Genomic DNA, 21520 nt, shown 5'->3' with positions numbered 1-21520 from the left:
CAAAATGCGCGTCCTGCAGGTCCAAGGCTAGCATCCAGTCGCCAAGGTCCAGGGCAAAGAGAACTTGTACCAGTGTGAGCATTTTGGATCTCTCCTTCTTCAGAAAGACTGTCAGTGGGCAAAGTTCTAAAATAAAACGGACGCCTCCACCCATTTTGGAAAACCGCAGGACTAACAAACCGTTCGTATCTCTGAGACAGGAACCCACTCGAAGGCACGTTTGGAAAGTAGAGCAAACATCACTTGCAGAAAGACGGAAAGGTTTTCTGATGTGGGAGGATTCTGAGACGGATCAGAAAGGAATGGAAGGGCATAGCCCTACTGAATGATCTGGAGGGCCCATCTGTTGGACCGGATGGCTTGCCATCTTGGAGAAAAAGGGATGGATCCTGCCTCTGAGAGGATGGGTATGCACTGCTAAGGACAAACTAGCTACACTTGGAGGATCAGTGCTGGTGAGGACTTGTACAGTGCCTGCTTAATCCCCATCCTTGACCATATTAGGACTGCAGTGACTTTTGTGGGGGCGCAGGGGCCTGGTGCTGCTTGTATTCCAACCCCCTCAGGAAAGATTGAAAGTCGTGAGCAAAGGGTCGGGCAGGGATAGAGAGACATAAGAAAAATGACGTGGTAAGACTCACCTTAAAATGTTCTAAGGTGGAGTCAGCTTTTTTGTGAAACTGGAGTAATCCTTGAAAGGTAATATTCATAAGGGATGCCAGCATATTTTCTGACAACCCCGTGGACCACATTGATGCATGGTGACAGAGCACACTGGTGCAGACTGCTCTCCCCAAGTAATTGGTTGTGTGCAGCGCAGCATAAATGAAGTATTTGGCTGCATCCTGATCATCCTGAATGGTCTGAGCCAGGGAGGCTCTAAATTCTTATAGAACCACTGGCAAGATCTTGCTGGCCATGTCCCTGAGGGCATGTGTATATCACCCTGGTAGGCACAGTTTTTTGACCGATCTCAAGGCCAAGTCAGTAGTAGAGAACATTGGTTTCCCAAATGCCTCAATCCTCTGATTCCATGTCAAAGAGGGAGCTGTAGGGAATGAGTAGGGGGTACCTTGTTTGCAAAAGCCTGGACCACCAGACTCTCAGGAGTAGAATGCTGCGTCAGAAAGTCAGGGTCACCTGGGGCCCATCAGTGGCGTCTGGCCACCTGCCTGTTCACCAGATGGCAAGAACAAGATTTAGATCCGCTGCCTATCAAAGTATGCTAGGTCTTTGTTCAATGGAAGTAAGAACAAGCAGACCCATGAGAAGGCCCCCATGAGGATATTTGTTTTAACCTAAACAGAAGGCAATTGTTGCCCTAGGATCTCAGCAGCACATAGTATTACAACTGTAAAAGAAGTACCACCGTCATAACCACTTTCATCTCTGGGAGGTACGTTTTGGTCCAAAAGGTGATGAAGCCTCTGCGGACACATAAACAGCAGTGAATGTTTATTGTCGGAATCAGGTTTCACAGGAAATAGGAGCACTGGAGTGTAATCGGAGCACGACCTTGGTAGGGGTTGAGATGGAGTCGGTTTGGGGTCAGACATCGGCGTCTCCCCATGATCACCCTTCCGCCCCTACGACATTGGTATGTGTTGGGATCTATGCTTCTTGGAACTGTGGGGATGTTGCTAGGAGGTTGGAATGTTGTGATATGAATAGCAGACAGTACAGAGGAAGCTGTGGAAGGAGCTGGAAGTCTCTTTACTTCTAACTAATAAAGATCAACTTTAACTATCCACCCTGCATTGAAGTCATCTTTACATTGGCGACGAGGGAACCCTACACTCTGGCAGGGGCAGAGACTGAAACTGACCTCCACCCCTGGATGATACTACTGCTGGAATTGACTGTAGTATACAATTTACTCCTCCAACTTAGTTTCCTACTTTTCTTCCCAAGGCGACGGCAACCTTGTGGTATGTACATTTTATTTCAACTACTGCTCTGTATTTGATTTCTGGAGAAGATAGAGCTTTATTCAAATTTCGAATTCTTTGACTGCCATCTGTGCAACTGGAATTTACTTTTGTTATTCTTGCCACATTTGCGCTATACTCTCCAACAATTCTGGAGCGTTTTCTGGAGCATACTGGATTTGGCAATTCTTGTAATCACCTACAAGGTGTCAATGAAAAAGCAACCAGCTCAGGTTTTGGGACAGGAATGTAAGTTGGCATCTCAGTTGGTGCGTAGTCCAAGGAGACAGGGTTTGAGAGACTTAGGCTGCACAGAGAACAGATGCACTGGAGAGAACCCCGACTGGAAGCCCCTGCGGATCCTTGGGGCCCAACGGCGGGCCATAGGGAGCCGAAGCAGTGGCAACAACACACAGCATGGCCTCCTAAATGCCTTGACTTGCGGCAGTGTCGCCAACAGACCAAGGAACTAGAAGCACATCGGGATCAATTGAGCAATACAGCACCTCGATTGGGTATCAAGAGTGAGACCGATTGGTACAATGACGCCCTCACGACTTCTCTTTTGACAGAGAGTGGCGGGATGGAGTCGAGTCCCACTTCTCCTTTCTGTTTTCTCTTCACCTAACCTGAGTTTTTTAACTATGAAAAATGTCTGTTTCGGGATTGGCCTAGAGAGCAGGACTTATACCAGGTCCTTGACTCCTTTCAATGATTAGTGATGTACAGCTTTGTGTCACGGTCCCGTATTGCTTAATGCGCATTCATTGCATGACTAGGAGTTGTGCCCAGAGCCCATACACCAAAGGCACAACTCATGAGGGTCCGTCACCAACATCTGTTTTCAACAGTTACTGCACAGCCTGAACCCTGCAGTTTTAGGTGGAGACATTGTTCACTTGCGCACTGGATCTGAATTAGGAAAATTAGTGTAGAACCAACTAAAATAGGGGTGGAGCTCCAGATAGGAGTTTAAAGGAATGGAACGAAATGAACTGAACTGACCTAGTTCTGCCGGGGGGGGGGGCACTTATATGTGGCTCCATTACTTCTATGGTGAAACAAAGCCAAAGCGGAGACCTGTGGTACCAACTAGCAGAACGTGAAAGCACTGGTCTGAAAATATCAAGATTCAGTTTGGATCCTAGGGATAATCTAGAGGTAAGGAATCTGCTGTTAGAAGTACCCATGAGAATTTAAGTATACAATGGTAATCTGTAAGGAGAGGAAAGGCTAAAGTCCTAGCTGTTCTCCAACGCACAACAGCAAAACCAGGCTGATCCAACGATGTGTAACCATTGAAAATAAGGATTGCTCCTTCAGGAGGTGTCTAGACCAATAGCATTTTAAGGTCCTGGTATAACTAGGTGTCCAGCCAATGGCGTCAGAATGCGAGCATTCTAAAAGTTTGCAAAGTCATGGGCTCTCTTTGTCACAACTATAATTTTCAGATAATCAGTTGGTTTTTTCTAAGTTAATTTCAAAATTACATCTGTCATTAGAGATTTAACTGGGGTATTATTCAGGGTCAAAGTCACTGGCTCTGAAACCAGTATCAGAATTGTTTTCAAAGACGTTTGTATCATTATAGACACAAACTACTTGTCATCTTCCACGTTGTGTGAATCTTGTGAGAGGTGCATACTACTTACTCTGCCCTGTCCCAAACACTTTGTGATGATTCTGCTGGTTGCTACCAACCAAGGCCAAAACTAGTGCCACTTCTAATTCAGCCTCAACAGTACCATGTATACTGTGGTGGCTACAGATGTTACAAAAGAGGGTACAGGTCTTTGAGCAGCAAAGATAGCTAGAGTAGTCAATGTAAACATTTTGATGTAGGCAACTGAAGTCAACGTTTTAGCTTAGTAAATTCAAATAATGGAATAGGCTTGACAAGGAGTCTGATGACTTCACTAACCAGTCCATGAAGCACTACCACCAGGAGACGGTGACTGAATGCAAAAACAAACAAAAAACAGTTAGAGTTAGTCTAATCAAGTTCATTAACAGTGGATCTGACAAACTGGAATGTACCATTATAACATTGTAGTGACAAATTGGGAAATATTGGATGACTTAATGTACTGTTTCATCAACAAGCTACCACTGTGAGAAAGAGGCTTAAAATATTTCACATTGTCAACCTTGGACATGCTGCCTATAATGAAAGTTCTAAGCACAAGCAAGTGTTAAGGTAATAAGCTACAACTGGCAGTCACCGCTACCCAGGCTGGAGTCAACACCAGTTTCCACTTTCAACTTTAAACAAAAGCACTCTCAAAAACAAAAATATCCCATAGTCAGTGAAACATGAACTACTGACCCTTTCTTCCTCTTAAAAAAAGTCACCCTCAACCCGGCATACCACAACCATTGCAAACTGATTGCTGGACTCTGATGAATCAACTACGTCCGAAAATAAGTGGTAATGACTAAAATAAAAGCCCACGTAGACAAAAAAAAAACAGTTTGTTAGAGTCCCATCAACCTAAGCTTCAAAACAAAGGACTGAGCCCACCTTTCACACCACATCCTTAAAATAGCAGACCTGAATGTTTTCAGCATGCTTATCCTCCTTCACCTGCCTCAACATTTGCTCAAGCAAAAGCCCTTAACTGTGCCCCTTCTCTCCTCAGTCTTCTGCCATACTGTACAAATCAAATCCAAATTGAGAAATTTCAGATGGTAAACTCAGTCTCAACTCTGAGATAAGAGCATTTGTATAACCTACATTTTTTCAAATATAACTACTCAAAAGAATCCTATTGTATGATGCTGAGGAAAATACAGCTGTGAGAGACAAGAGAACTCCTGCATCAACTTTAGTAATTACTTACGTTCTGGTCTCCTTGCATACCAGAAAAAGATTACAAAAAGTCTAAAATGCAGTTGGCCACATGGCTTTCAGGCTAAAAAAAACCTCTACAGGATTTCTGTGCAGGAAGGAATCAAATTCAAGATTCTCCTGAGAGCTCTACCCCAAGTACCTCCAGGATAAGATAAAAAAATAACCAACTAAATCATCCACCCACGGGAGAAACCCTACTGATCACATCAAAAACCAGAAACAGAAGTAACAGTGATAGTTGATTCACAGTGGCGGAACCTCGCCGCTGGAACAATTTTACCTCTGACATCCACAATTCACCGTCCCTCATGCACCTCATTAACAAACTAAAAACAAGCCGACAACTACACTATCACAGCCCACGTTCCCAACTACATCCAGACTCAAGGACCTGGCCTCCCTCTCCTCTATAAACTCTCCCTCAATAATTTCAACCTTGCTCTCCTTCAACAATTTCAACTTCTGATCTTTTCTCATTGTGAATGTGACTCTTGTAGCCAGCACCCTCTGGAAATGCCTGTAATTGTGTTATATCCATGATGGTCTGATGAAATTGGGGCAATACCCATTTTATTAGTATAACTGATGTTCTTTTTGACACCCCAAGGCTTGGGTCACTCGCTCCAACAGCAACCCCTTCGCTTAGGAAGGTATCTCTTTTAAGCACCTACAAACTTTAATTTATGCAGTGTACACGTTACAAATAAACATACAAATATATGCTTTCTGAATATGAAATTAAAAGTTCTGTGTGGCAGAAGAATATAGGCAATATTCATGTGTAGGAGTGTGTTGCAAAGTACCACATGTGAATGCACGGTCAGTAAAAGGAATATAGGTCCAAGAAAATTGAAACGTGCCACGAAATGCACCTTGTGCAACATATGTTATGCTCTTTTTTGCTTTGTTAAATGGATTGGATACAATCTTGAAATAATGAGAAAGGATTTATTTGTACAGAAAAAACTGGAGGAGGAGTCGAGACATGAGGAGAAGTCAGGATTTCATCTGATCAACAAAGTACATTCAGAAAAATCAAATAAATCACTTTTAACGCACTCAAGTAAGAAAACGTACACACAACACTTTTTCTTTTGTTTTAATAAAAAAAAATACTCCACCAGTAATCCTACAATCATCCGTCAAATATGAATGATTAACATGATTTTGACAAAAAATACAATAAGATTAAAGGGAAACATAAAAATTACACAGGAAACAGTTGGCAAACTGAAAGACAATACAAATAAAGAATGTAGATCACTTTACATATACAAAGTAAAGAAATCTAATATGAAGTGCTTGGTTAAGTTAACAATTATCACATCACAAGAATTCATTTGAATACCCACAGGACAATTTTTTTATGATTTACATTACAGTGGATGTGGAGCAACATTGTAGGCATTGCCTCAGAGTCATGCCAATCACTACACAATATATATTAAAGTAATGAGGAAATTTGGATTTTTAATTTAGCTTTTAATATCCTAGGTGAAAGTTTTTTGATGCGTTTGTCACTATTAACTAAGTTTAGTCCGATTTATTTTTCAATGCTAAGAGGGGTGCCTTTTGGAGCAACGGTAAAAGTTCCTAAAAATATAACCAAACTTAGTTCTGAAACTTTAAAATGGAAAATCTGAAATTTAAGTTTGCAAGCTAATTTAATTAGGGATGTATGCAGCAAACCACTATATAGAAATTGTTTAGCTGGTATTATAAGGAACCCTCGGTAACAAAGTTGTCAAATGGATATTCAAGTGAACTTCTGTTAAAATCTAACAGATTAATTAACAGTAGTAAGTTTTAAATCTGCAAAACATTTCAATGTTAAAAGGTGCTTAATTTTCTTTTATAGAAACAAATCTTCTGGCAGCACTAGCGAATCACAAAATCCTTCAAGATTATTTCTACAATAATATATACACTTTATATTTTCATGCCTCTAAAAAAATGAAATCTACAGTACTCTTATAATATAAAAATATATTACAAATCTGCTGACATATGTACAAGCTTTGCTCTATAACTATCTGCAAACAATATTTTATTTTCATACAAGACTAACAAAAGTAGACAAGTCTTAAATGTTTTCTTTAACAAAAAATACAGCAATTACTTCTTGCAATTACGCAAGAAAAAGGTTTCCTCTATCCTTTTTAAAGCAAACTTTGGTGCATAAAACATTACGTCAGATGTGCACAAAAATACAGGCTTCCTTACATCTAGAAAAAACTAGGCCAAATGAAGCAATTATTTTTTACAAAATAGCTGAATGTTTAAAGTTATGATATGTACCAGAGTGACTCATAGTGAACAGCTTTTGAAAATATATTCATGAAGTTCAGTTTTTTACTTGTTAACTAACAAGGTTACTTTTTCATTGGTCTCTGTGCATTTACTAGGAGCCGTATTAAAGACATGACAATGAATCTGTACAAAATTATTTTGGCTATACTTCCTTCAGATTTAAATATTTGAGTGACAATGTCACGACTCCATTTACACACCTTAAATGGCAAAAAATACAACATCTGAAATAGTTTTTTACTATGGTATAGTGGCTAGAAAAGTATGACCCGTCGACCATATTCAGATGTTAATGTTTTTAACCCTTCTTCGCGCAGCTCACCTAATTTCTACTGTGTGCTCATTTTGGAAATGCATAATACCATCTCCATTATAAATATCGTTAAGTTTGTCGCTCTGGAACGTGACAGAACTAGGGTTATAAAATGATTTTGTTGTTCTGGGTTCAGTAGATAAAGTCACTGCACGCACATGAGAACGTAAAGCAGCAAACATGCAAAGCCTTTAGACAATTCAACAAGAACGCCAGAAGTTTTCCCAATCTCCAACAGTACATTCATCCCATGCAAGTGTGGATTCATTATATTGAAAACAGGCACCTACATTTTCCACAAAATGTTTACAGCAAGTATAAATAACATCATACGATTGACAGGGGCAGGGTTCGATTGGCCATGGTGCAACTTTCAATCTAAACTCGTTGTCAGTGACTAAGACTGCCGGTATTCAGACTGCTGTCTTTTACCTCCTTTTCATTATCTTCTGTGGCATTGCTCTGGTAAAAAAAGAAAAAAGTACATTTACACTCTGAAGAATTTGTGGTAACTGGGTAGCCAAAAAGTCACTTAGATGATACAACAGTTTTGCAATCGGTTATAAACTGAAATGGGCCCTATCTTGCCGACTAGAGGTGGACTGTGTGGGCACTCTTTTTTACTTTAGGTTTAAGATGTTTGGCGTTCTCCTCGAGCGTGCATGAAAATATAACGTTAAAATATGTAATGCTTTAGAAAACATTTCTTTAGGTCGATTGGAAAGCTGATTGATACATCATAGTTTTACACTTAAGGCACGACTACTTTCACATATATCTCTTCCAAGGTCTCTATTTTTTAAGCACGTATTACAATTCCAGTGTGGTCACATGAAACTGTTACAGATATGAGGATGCAAAAACTGTTGTTAGAAGTTACTTTCTTTTAGAAATTCACATAAGGTGCCCAGAATGCCAAGCAAAATCCTGCTGATGAAGTCGGCAGATCTAACGGTTGTAGTAGCTTACTCGACATCCAGTAACCCAATGAAATTCAGATTTATGTCTTCTATGGGTACAATATACCTGAAGTATATTTTCCCTTGGTTTTCTGCCCAGTAAATACCCTAGTACCATCACTCCTACCGATACCATAGCATATTAAACACTTGCATAGTACGTGTATGCATGCCTGCACCTTAGTAACTGTACTCCTACATATACTTCTACCAAAGTACTTTATCGCTAACTACATCTTAGTAACCTTACCTTTATAGTAGGGTCTCACCCCTACCTATACTCTAGTACCTCTATCTGTTTACATCATGGAACCTCTACCCCTACCTATCTCCTAGTAACTCTAACTGCTGTTAATACATTAACCCTTGCAGATAACTTGTGATGCTTCCTATACCTAAAGAAGAGTATCTCTATACTTACCTATACCATGGTACCCCTATCCGTATCACTACCAGAACATGTCTATCCATTCAATAGTAATACTGCATCTATATTTTTAGTACCTCTGCTCCTATCTTAACCCATTCTAATACTTAGCACCTTTAACTAAACCTTAGCATCTCTTCTCCTAGCCTCTTATTCATTACTCGTGCCCCTTTTTTCATAGGATCTGTTTTCTTGTGTGATATTATTGTGGGTGTCCCATATTTATGTAATCGTATGTTACTCACATTTTTTTTTTTTTAAAGAAAATGTTTTTGTTTTTCCAATTATGGACTTCATCAAAATTGCGTTTTACCAACCTGTTGTCAGCTCTAATTTTTCTCCAAAACCTATAGTCATTTATAACCTATAAAGTTTTTTAGATTAAATCTTGATGTAAACCACATCAACTATTGTGATGAATGACAAATGTGTTGAAATGTGTCCTACATTCAATCAGCTAGTATTTTTAATACTTTAAAAACAACTGCTGTCTTTTCTTGTGACAGAAATTCTTTGGTAAAATTGTAAAGGTTTTCCCACATACAAAGATTCTACTAATTAGACTCTAATTTTGAACGGCAACAATAACCTCTATAGTGCCTAGTGTCTCTATATACTGTTACACTGTAAACTGTGGCTTCCTTTTCATAGGTACTGCCAACAAAGCATTAGTTACATTAAGTCTGCATAAGTAGTAGTAAAAGTTTAGGCTTATTAAGACTGTAGTCTATTAAACAACATAACATTACAATCACACAAAATCCCGCCTAAAATATATACAAGCTCTTATGCCAAAACAACCTTTAAAAACCTTGCCACCACACAAGTTACATCTACGAATTGCATATTATATATCAGCCAAATTGCATCACATCTTGACGTTACCCCATATTTAATTAAAATCTGTATTTAAACATGAACACTTTTCAGAAACAATATATATAAAAATCAAACATAATATGCAAATTAAAATCCTGTCTACTTAACACACATCTGCACTGCTCATCACCATCTAAAAAAAGCCACAAAGTAATGTGTCCTTAAATGCATATAAAAGGTTTAGACCATTTCGAAATTTTAGCACACTCATACACATTTGAAGATTAGGTAGCTCTAATAGAAATAGGAACACAATTGACCTACCAGGATTCAAGCAAATAAAGTGTAGAGCTCTTTGTAACCAAGTATCTAAGGTAACTATGCATGAATTCCATTACAAAAAGCTTCATTTAATTCCCTTTTCATAGAAAAAGGGGGGTCCTCAACTTTAAGATCCAAGAATATTATAATTGTTGCAAATTCTAGTGAGTTTGACCCTTACTTTTTAGTAGGGGTGGGAGGAATGGCGTAATGTTCCATTCTGCCCATGGAACTATGGCCTCTCCATGTTAGTATTTAACACAGAGTTCTGCCAAATTCTGTCAATTGCCGCTTGGGGGGAATTCTCCACAATATGTGAGCTGGTGAGTGCGATTTGGTGCCCACCTAGCACAATTTCTAACGTGGTTGGTCACTGGTCGGAGGGCTGCTGCCATTCAAGTAGATTTGCTGCAGCTCAAGTAGATTTTCTACTCTAGCGGCAGCAACATCAACTCAAATGGCCTTGTGCTGCTGCGATACGCATAGTGTTTCTTGCCCTGATTCTCAAAGCTGCTCAAAACTAACGGGGCTAAATTGCAGCGTAAGCAGAATATTTTCTGCCCATTTAAAGAATTATTTGGAATTTTGCTGAGTTTTCTACTCTATTCAAATTCCGACAAGGCCCAATTCTCTCTATGTAGCTCTTTTAGTATTGCTGATTAACCGCTGGGTGTTTTCATACTTCTTAGTCTATCCTACAAAATTCTGTGGACTGCAGGTAAATGCAAGCGAAAATCAACAAAGCAGCAGAACACTTTTTCTGAGGTTTCTAATGCTTTCTGTCCCATTGCTAATAGTCTAAAACAATGATAACTCGTGGAATATCCCTCCTTGGAGCCACCCTTGTTTAATCAAGTAGATCATTGCTCTCTATTGAGTCCTTCAAATAAAGGATAGCTTTGGAATATATTTTTCCCCCACATCTGTCAAGTTAATGAATCAAAAAAGTTTGAGCTAAGTGCGATCGTTTTTCCTAACAATGGATTTAATAATTGCACCTTTCCAGCTATCAGAAAAGCTAATGGTTTCAGTGATTGACAGGAACACCATTGAAAAGAACTTAGTTCACCAATTTGTTTTCTTTTTGTATTTTTTCAAGAATGATGGCCAATAGATTGTCCGGACCTGTAGCCCCTGTTAAATTCAGAGACGTGATTATGTTTTTTAAAGATATTACGGTCAAGTAAGACAATAAATTCTCTTAAGTATTTCACCCGGACATCTACAAGGACCGTACGCCGGGTATCACCAATTTCTGGTTTTGTTCCATTCTGTACAAGCTTTTTGGGGTCTTTTGAAGATCTATCACATGACATTTCCTCCCAAATTGCTCTGGAATGACGCATCTTAATTTCCTTGAATAAAGTGGAATAATAAGCACTGGTTTCTCTATTATTTTTCCACCACTCAACTTTTTGCGCTTAACCTGTTTTTTTGCCTTCACTTTCTTTTTTTAGTTAGTTTTTTTATTTTTCATACATAATGACAATAGTCATGACATATTATACAACAGATACTATTCCATACGCTTGACCAATGCTAATGATGGAGAAAAGAAAGAAATTAAAGGTTAATTATCGACGCCTATGCCACTAGAAAGCTAAACTAAATCAGCGTACATTTAGAAACTAAGGATCAAGGAAAGAGAAAGAGCAGTTATTCTTCAATCCATTTGGTCAGTGGCGCCCACACCTTCTTACCCCATTCCTGTTTCCTGCGCCCTTTAAGTCTGTACACTGCTAGGTCCATACTATATATGGCCAATAGTCTTGCTCTCCAGTTAATAAACGATGGAGGATCGGGACTGATCCATTGAGAGTAATATTAGCTCCTAAAATGGCCATTGATATAAATATAAAACCAATATCTGACCTAGTCAGCCCCATTGTGTTTTGGGCTTGATCCATCCCCAAGATCACTAAACCAGCTATAATTGACAGGGACTTACCCAGTACATGGGTCAAGAAAGCTTCGATGTCTCGAAGATATTCGAACAGCTTAGGGCAGCTAAAGAAAATGTGTATCGTGTTGGCTGATAAAAGTCCACACCTACTGCATGACTTACTCTGCTGCCCTGACCATTTAGCGATTTTTCCCGGGGTATAATACAGGTCAAAGATAGCCATATAGTGTTGTGCTCTCAAGCTACCGGTTATTAAGATTTGGTTAGCGAATGCAATAGAGCCTTCCATATCCGTGCTGCTCTGCCCCAATTTGCTCTCCCATCTACATGTCTGAGTGGCTAAGTCGTCAGGAAGCATTGTAAGTAATGTTTGATAGATTTTCCCAAGTCTGGGTTTGGAAACTAAAATATCTAACAACAGCACCTTAACATAATTACCCCTCCCCTGTGACACAGTTTGTTAGGAAGCTTCTAATTTGTAGGAACTTGAAAAAATGCGTTGTGGGGAGTCCGAATTTTTCCTGCAATTCAGAGAAGGAAACCATTTGACCCTCAGAAAAAAATCTCCCAAAACCTTAACCCCCAAGGCAACCCACCCCCTAGCTATTGAATCCTGAAACATCGGTGGCAGTAGGCCGTAAGAGGGCAAAGGAGTATATGGATTTAAATTCGAGATCCCCACCTGTCGCCTCATTTTCCTCCATATTGAGAATGCTGATTGAATTATCTTGAATTTTGTTTTCTTGTAGTAACTTGGTTCTATAATTCGGCCCAAGCAGTTTTGCGCTTCCTTGCCTAATAATAGCTCATATATTGTTGGTTTAATTGGTTCAAGGACCACCACCTTACTTCTGGCCAGCAATGACCCATGAGCTGCAACAGAGCTGCCCAATGGTACACCTGGAGAGATGGGAGTCCCCAACCCCCCCTTGATTTTGGAAGGATTAGCCATTTCTCAGCCCTTCTGGCTTTATGATAACTCCACAGGAATCTATTACAGATTACTTCAGCTTTCACCATACAAGAAGCAGGGAATTCAAGAGGGATTGCCTGGAACAGGTATGGAAATTTAGGGAAGAAGGACATCTTTATGACGTTACAGCGCCCGTGTAGTGGAAGATGATCTAATCTTGACAATGCTTGGTCGTAGCATTTTATTATAGGTAACATGTTCAGCTCAGGGATTCGCTTTAAATCGTTAGTGATTATATAATAAGTTGTCACTGGTACTCTTGGGATCTCCTGCGGTCTGGCAGTACCAGAATGTATAAACTGAGTTTTATCGGCATTTAATTTATAGCTGATGTAAGCCCGAATTGTTTTGCTATATCATAAACCGCGGGCAAAGCAGAACTTATGTTTTCGGTAAATATAACTACGTCGTCAGCGTAGGCCATTGTTTTATACGAGTTCCCATTTACCGTGACAGCTTCGATCTGTTGATCAGCATCCAACTTGCTGAGCAGCGGATCTATATACAAGGCAAACAATAGTGGTGAGCAGGGGCACCCCTGGCGAGTTTCTCTGCTGATAGATAATAGATTAGATTCCTGCCCAGAAATCCGAACACAGACTTTAGGTGAAACATATAGAGCTTGTACAGTTGTGACAAATTCCGGCGGGAATCCTTTGATCCTCAACATCCGCCAAAGAAACCCCCAGGAGACCCTGTTGAATGCTTTCTCTGCATCCAACAGGATCATCTCCAGGGGCTTCCTCGCGGCCTGAGCCCAGTCGTACAGCGCTATTGCCCGCCTGACATGGTCCGATGTGTCAAGCCCAGGGATTAAACCATGTTGCTGTATGGAAACAAGAGGGGTAATGACCCTTCCCAGCCTTAATGCTATTATTTTAGAGTATATCTTACAGATTAAAGAAATGGGACGATATGAAGATGGGCTTAGTTCCGGCGAATCCTTTTTTTAAAAAAACTACTATAGTGGTGTAGTGCCAGGAATCAGGAGTATAGCCACTCTGAGCTTTTAGAAACAGCAGCTCAAGTTCCACCAGAAGGGCTTGTCTAAAAGTGTGGTAGAATTCTAGGGGAAGTGCGTCGGGAGCCGCAGCTTTACCTGCCGCCAGCGATATTATGGCCGACATGATTTCTTCCCCTGAGATCGGGACAGACAGCGTTTACATCTGATCAAGAGTAATCTCAGTCAGACAAAGAATCCTCACCTGCATAATCTAAACCCTCTTTTTCTGTGGTATAAAGTCCCTGATAAAATTCATGAAAGACATCCAAGACTTTATCCAGAAGATCCTGAATCTGTCCCCCAGAATTTTTTATTCGGCATAACCTAGTCGAGACTGCTCTTTGCTGAATTCGTTTAGCTAGCAGTCTGCTGGTGTTCTCTCCAAATTCATATATGTCAGCCTTATATTGCTTAAATTTTATAGCTAGATCTTCCTTAAAGTGCTGATGTATTTTAGTTTTAGATATTGCTATCTTTTTTTGACAGCCCTCACTCTTCTGTAGATCCCCAATTACCTGTATAAGCTCTTCTTCAGCTTCCCTAAGCTGATAAATCCAGCCATTGACCTTTTCTCTTGTTTTCCTCTGCTGGTACAGAGCAAAGCGAGGGTCTCGCCCCTTACTGCCGCCTTAAAGGTATCCCATCCTATCAGCTCAGAGGCGGTTTTATGGGGCGCTGAAAAGAACATATATCCAGATTCCCCTTGACGCTGGCTATGCCAGATGTCAATTAACCTGTGCTCCTGACATAGCCCTTGTAGAGCCTTGAAAATTGTTACCTTCCGTCCCAGATAAGGGCCATTACTTTGAAGAATAAAACAGGCATTCAAATGAATATTAAAATCCCCACTGAACACCTTCAGTGGAGACCATGAAGCTAGCATAGATAATCCAAGCTTGTGGGATCATCTAAATAGCTCTTAATACTATTGATTATAGCCTGCAGGGTCGCGTCAGGCAGTGGATACACACCCCTTGTCATAAACCATTGACTAATAGATTAGAGAGAACAATTAGACTATCAGGCAGTGCATCCCCCACCTCCACACTAGTCATTTTGCTGACCAAAACACAGGGAATAGCACGCACTTTAATTTGTGACACATTAGAAGTCAACATGTCATTTGATTTTATTTCAAGCATCACGGATAACCGTGCCACCACTTTGGCATACACCAATGAGGAAGCAACAGAAATATACGCACTTATACAAGAATTAAAGTTATCGGACACACACGGAGGATCGATCTCACAACAAATAACACAACTGGAAAATTTGACTCGCCTACAATCAAATCAAAGGTTACATGAGTCAACACTCGTGCAATATCATTGCACCAATCGCATTCCGAGAGGTTTAAGACTATCTATTAGACCCATGCTATTCAGACAACATCTTAACCCGGTATTTATGGAAAAGTGTTTTTCCATTCTAAACAAATGCTCGGTGGATTTAATTTTGTTAATCATTGAACAACTGTCCAGAACAATACGAGAATTGGACGAAGAGATATTTGATCTTAAGAAGGAGTTGGAAAGACGGGGTGGACAAGACACTTGGAAAATAACTTTGGATGACATTAATCAAAAACTTGAAAAGTATAACAAGGAATTGTAAGAGGGAAAAATACGGACATTTCGTCGAGACACCATCGATTATAAATTAAATGAGGTGTATACGTGGGCGGAGATCTATGCCCGACACAGATTTAATCAACCGAAAGCTCACACATCTTCGGAGGAAAGTATAGTAACAGAACAGGATGCAGCCACCAATCGTCCACCAGTAATGGATATTGTCACATCTGTGTCAGGACCGTCTACTCAATCCAGTGAGACCAGTTTGCCACAGAAATTGTTACCTTCCTCAACAGCTATTTTGTCTCAGGCTCTGGATTCAAGCCATCCTCCATCATAGAGCCAAACAAAAACAACAGAACCAGCCACAAAACTAGGCGAGGAAAAGGGGGGAAAAAATCTGCGGAGCAAGACCAAACCCTAATCATCAACATTTCCTCAGTTACCCTGACGCCCCAACAATCAAAGTTATTATCCAAGGGCATGTCATTCGTACCAACCACTGACACAACAAAACTCGACACTGAAGTCGAATTCTACAGGTTTATGCGCAAATTACGCCTCAAACATTATTTTACCAACATCGTGGAACATCGAATTGAAGATCTCAGTGATGAGACATCTAAGTTTAAACCACAAAGTAATTTTCAGCCACCCATTTCGCACAGACGCCTTTAAAGATTTGGTAAAGAAGGATCTGGCCAAAATAAATTACAAGACGACACAACATCGCAACATTAATGTGCATGAAAGAAAAAGTATCAAATCTATTGCCAACAATACAACTCTGACGTTCAAACCGGCTGACAAGGGCATGGCTTTGATCATGATGGTCACTACATATTACTTATCCAAGGTTGATCAACCTGTCTCGGATGAGGCAACTTACATGAAACTGGCAAATGATCCAACGCCACAATTACAAACCATGTTACAGGATATTTTGAATCAAGCTGAAGAAATGGGCCATATCGACACATCTTGTAAACTATTTTTAACAACAAACAACCCAAGGAGACCGCAAATGTATATGATTCCGAAGATCCACAAAAATCCAATTGATCCACCTTTCAGGCCGAAAGTATCAGGATGCGGGTCACTTTTTGACCCAGTGGGCAGATTTCTAGATCATTATCTGCAAAAGTTTGTACAAAAGTGGTGCACCTACACAAGGGACACAATGGACTTCCTACAAAAGTTAGAACTCATTCAACTTTCTGCGCAAAAACACTAGTGCATGCGCACCATTGATGTCACCGCATTATACACCTCAATTCCACATGAAGCAGGTCTTGAATCCGTGGAATGGGCTCTCCTTGCAATGGAGGACGTTGACATGGATAAAGTCTTTTTGTTACAGCTGTTACATTTTTGTTCACACCAGTTATTTCCGATGGCAATCTGAATACAATTGACTGGTACATCAATGGGATTTTCGGGAGCACCGGCGTACGGCAACATCTTTATGGCCAAATTTGAAAATTATCATATACTCCACAACCCAGATTGGACCACAGGTATCGCTCAGTATACAAGGTATATAGACAACATATTCTTACTCTGGACAAAACCACGACAACAACTAGAAAATCTCATCGATCAACTTAACACCAAGGATCCTAGGATCAAGTTCACTCACACAATCAGTTATTCACAGCTTAACTACTTGGATGTCCAAGTAAAAAGAGACATGGATCAGAAGGGTTTTCAAACTGAAGTCTACACCAAATCTACGGACAGAAACAGTTCACTACACTTCACAAGCTTTCATCCACGAAGTCTCATACACAACCTGCCAAACTCCCAATTCATAAGAATTAAAAGAATTTGTTCAGATCCGGCAACGGTCACAGCTAAATCATTAGAATTCAAACAAAGGTTCATTGAAAGGGGCTACCCAGAAGAAATCGTCCAAAGGAATCTGGATAGAATGGATGATAAAGATCGTCCAACTCAACCTAAAACTCCAAGATATGTGTCAAGATATTCCACAAGCTCCAAACAGATGCAACATATCATAAAGAGAGATGGGAGTTACTCGATGAGGAAGAAAATTTCAAGGGGCTATTTCATGATAAGCCAACCTTTGGATATACTCTAGGCAGAAACATTCAGGAGCTGATTTTGTCACCTAAAGTAATGTCTCAAGACCAATACAAAGGCACTGGCCACTGTAAAAACTGCATCCACTGCAATATTATAGTGAGCCAATATTTAACTCATCCCCACTCAGGGAAAAACATTAAAATTCATCATTCAGCTGACTGCATACGTCAAACAATCTACTATTTAAAATGCCCGTGCGGCTTTGCTTACGTCGGGAAAACAGAAAGCAAGTTTAAGATAAGAATGACAGAGCACAAGAGTACCATTCGCCCTCACACTGGCATGACGCCAAGCACACCATCTCCCAAATACAGAGTCAGGTAGTCGAGGTAGTAAAACTTTTAGATGGTGTTGACAACCACAAGAGATTATTGCAGAGGGAGGTCTACTGGATAGAATTCCTCGACACATCATTTCCCAAAGGGATAAATGATCGGGTTGATTACAGTTGCTTTCTGTAATGTTTTTCAGTAATGTAATTCTTTCAGGATTTCGGAGGTTTGCATCTGTTTTATACTACATTTATTATTCAATGACACACAAGCTATTATATTGTATTGTCACAGTTTAATGCAATGTGTCTTAACAGATATTGTGCAGAATAGTAACAGCTGACGTATGTCTACAGGATGAATTTGGTGATTTATATTAGTTTCTTTTTTGTTCACGTTTCTATCCATTTTTACATTTTATTTGGTCCATATTCCATCGATCTGCACTGTCACGACAGTTTGACACGGTCGCGGTTTTTTCATCATCGCATATTATTGACATATTCACTGAGCGTAATCAGTCACAGACGCGCTAAGGATAATGATGCGCACTGGAAATAATAAGTATATGCATTATAACACTTTCTCCATATATTGGTTTGTGCATACATATGGCACAAATGTTCTTACTACACAGGGACGCTGTTACAAGTCCTCTTTCTGTATCTAATACCATTATTCCCCAACTCGCTTCGTGCGTTCACCCAAAGCTTCAGAGCGGATTCACATCGGGCGATACGGCACCCTCGCGGTAATTTCGGGTAAGCAGAGAACTCGGTTCACAGATAAATTTGGAGTTTATAATTATTATGTGTGAATTGTTTTTAAAACTGTGTGCATTATTGCCTTCACAGTTTACGGCAATATATCTTCAAACTTGTAAACTCCACCTACTCATAGTATTCGGTAAGTGACGGTTTTGGTCACAAACGGGTCAATCTTGGAGGTATGTTGCATGTATTTCATGAGGTTTCTGCTCCTTTTACAGGAGTTCATAAGCGATACCGGCTCACAAAAGAGAGGGACATCTCCCTTGGCAAGAGTCTGTCCAACCTTCATATTATGGGTGTTTTAGAATTTTGGAAATGCAAACATGTTAAAATTAGAGTTTTTTGATTTATAGAATAATCACTCTCGCCATTCAAGAAGTGCACCCGATCAGGACGGAGCATATTGCTCCATTAAACAGCAGGTGAGCTACGATGCTTCACCATACTAATAGAACTTTCGGCACCTTGTTTTGGTCAACATCACTATATTCCATATTTGATATTAGTATGAATAGCACATTGTTTCACGAATTCAGATTGGCACCTTTTGCACCACGGCATTTCTCGTGGAGGTATTGGCATTAAGGATTTTACTGATGGTTTTTCACTTCGTGTGAGCACATGAATATGACTACGTCACACATTGGGTGTGGTACCACTAAAAAATAATTTCCTGTTGCAAACATTTTTTTTGTTGTTGAGGAAGTTTTCTCTGTTTAAATATGCATAACAAAAGTATATTTATCTGTTTGTTCACAGATGTGCCCCTGACGAAGGGACCACCAATGTCCTGAAATGCATTGGGCTAATTTTCCACAAGTCTGCTAAAAATTGCAAATGATATCTTTATGTTTACGACAGATGTTGCATATTGTAAATGGTTTTTTGAAAAAATGGGTGGAGTTGTAATCCACTAAAGCACAATGTTTACACACGGTTTGCATTATAATTCCATGTATTAACATAATTTCTAATGCTGTGAGGTGAACACAGATGGAAGTAAAAAACATTTGTTGGTTAAAATTTTTGTTATAAAGTTCTTTAGATTGAATTGAATATTTGTTAAAATATTTTTGGTATTAGTTGCCACAGGAACAGTGCTACCCACAATCAGGGATTCATTCCTGTCTTAATACTATCATCTATGTTAGAGCAATAAAAAGAACATATAGTGTACACTGTCCCTTGATGCCTGCCTCAATAATTACCCACCTCCCTAAACTGTCTTTCTTAACTCAGTTACAGGTTAAGAGCCCATGCCTTGCGATTATAGCTGTTCCGCGCGTGTTAGTGGCTTGCCGAGTACATGCAAGAAGATCAAGTCCCAACTCCTTTAACCACATTCGGTTGTTCCAACAAATATGGGTCTCTTGTAGACATACTACGTCAAACTTCATATGCCTGATGAGTTTCACCAATAGCCCTCTCTTTTTCCCATCGTTAAGGCCACAGCAGTTTAAAGAGCAAATCCTGATGTTCCTAATGCTTCCTGCCTTAACAGGAGGTTGCTTCTAGCAGCCTGAGAAGCCCTGAGATTTGCCCACCATCTTTCCCATCAAAAGCGAGGATCTTAATAGTAAGAGATTTAATCTTATGACAATTGCTGTATTTGTCATAACTACACAGTAGAACGTATACTTGAATACCTGCCTCCCTCCACCTCCCCCCTCAAACCCTCCCCAGTAAAAACCCTCCCCCTCCAATTTCAGCCCTCCCTCCCCAATATACAAGGCATGGGAACCCACTGTCCCTGGTGATGCAGAGCTAACTCAACTCATCCCTCCCGACAGTGAGACCTTACCTAAACTATGTACCTTAGTGATTAGAATTCCATTAGCGAATAGAGCACTCTGAAGCCACAAATACGAATCATGTGTGAGGCAGATGCAGGAGAAGAAAAAGGAAAGAGAGGACACAATGCAAGTAACCCAAAAAAAAAAAAGAAATTTAGAAGAAATAGAAATTAAGCTCCCACTATGTTTCTGCGACTGAGCTTCCCTTCAAGTGCACTAACAGAGTTTTAAGACACAATCATTGACAATAAGAATTCCGTAGCCTGAATTTCTGACTGGAAGTACTGTGTACGACCCTGGAAGAACACCTTCAATTTGGCTGGATTCATGAGGAATGCCTGAGCCCCTTTTGCCTGAAATTCAGATATCAGCTGTCGGAGAAGCCAACGCTTCTCAACCGTTTTCTAGCAAAAGTCGGGGCGTACAAAAAACTCATAGCCCTTCCCAGATGTTTTGCGGTCAGGTCTAGCAAGGTCGTACAGGGATTCCGTGTCTAAGAAATTATTTAGAGAAATCACAATAGCGTGTGGGCGATTGTCAGTTTGTCCAGCTACACTCCTTTGGTTAAAAGGGAAGCGATGTGCCCTTTGAATTTGCACCTTCCAATCCCACTGTGGCAAGTCCGGGAAGGCCTCTTTCAGTAAGTCTATAACAAATTGACAGATATTGGGCCCTTCTTTCCCCTCGGGAACGCCCATTATTCGCACGTTATTCCATCTTGCGCGGTTCTCTGAATCAGTCAATTTCATTAAGGTGTCATCCCTTAACATTTGCATTGACTCAGTCTTCTTTTTCTGTGTATCAATTACATCCTCCAATTGGGATATACTGGTTTCTGCCTCCCGGATTCTAACAGCAGAGGCTGCGCAAGTCTTAGCAATCCTTCTAATTGAATTTCTCAGTTTTCTGCAGGACCCTTGCGTCTGAGCGCTCTCTGTCCTGGTCTCCTCCCGATGGGCCATGATTCCTTGATAGATCATAGCTAGTGTTATTTCTTTCGCGCATTGCGTCGTGCTGACAGTCTCTACCGGGTCTCAGGCCTGCCATTGCAGAGCCTGTGTGTGTAGTTTAAAATGTCATTTCGACCTGGCAAAATAAAACCAGTGTCTCATTTCCAAACGGGAAGAGATCTCCAGTTCATGTTTGGTGTCTCTGGAATCACAATTTAAAATTCTTACTTATGGTGAAGTCTGAT

General features: G+C 40.2%; 1 protein-coding gene across 3 annotated transcripts in view; it reads right to left on the bottom strand.

Annotated features, from left to right (window-relative positions):
- Positions 1-5865: 5865 nt before the first annotated feature.
- The window catches only part of AEBP2 (AE binding protein 2), a 634726-nt gene continuing 619071 nt past the window's right edge, over positions 5866-21520 (bottom strand). For all 3 annotated transcript variants that reach the window (XM_078674048.1, XM_078674047.1, XM_078674049.1), the window contains one exon: positions 5866-7864. Coding sequence is in view for 1 of the 3 variants with exons in the window: in XM_078674049.1 (XP_078530175.1) it covers positions 7831-7864 (34 nt within the window). In the remaining 2 variants the exon portion in view is untranslated. The remainder of the gene's footprint in view (positions 7865-21520) is intronic.

The sequence above is a fragment of the Lissotriton helveticus genome, chromosome 1_1, assembly GCF_964261635.1.
Source record: "Lissotriton helveticus chromosome 1_1, aLisHel1.1, whole genome shotgun sequence".
NCBI lineage: Eukaryota > Metazoa > Chordata > Amphibia > Caudata > Salamandridae > Lissotriton > Lissotriton helveticus.
The sequence above is the reverse complement of the archived record's forward strand: the minus strand, read 5'-3'. Positions and strand labels throughout refer to the sequence as shown.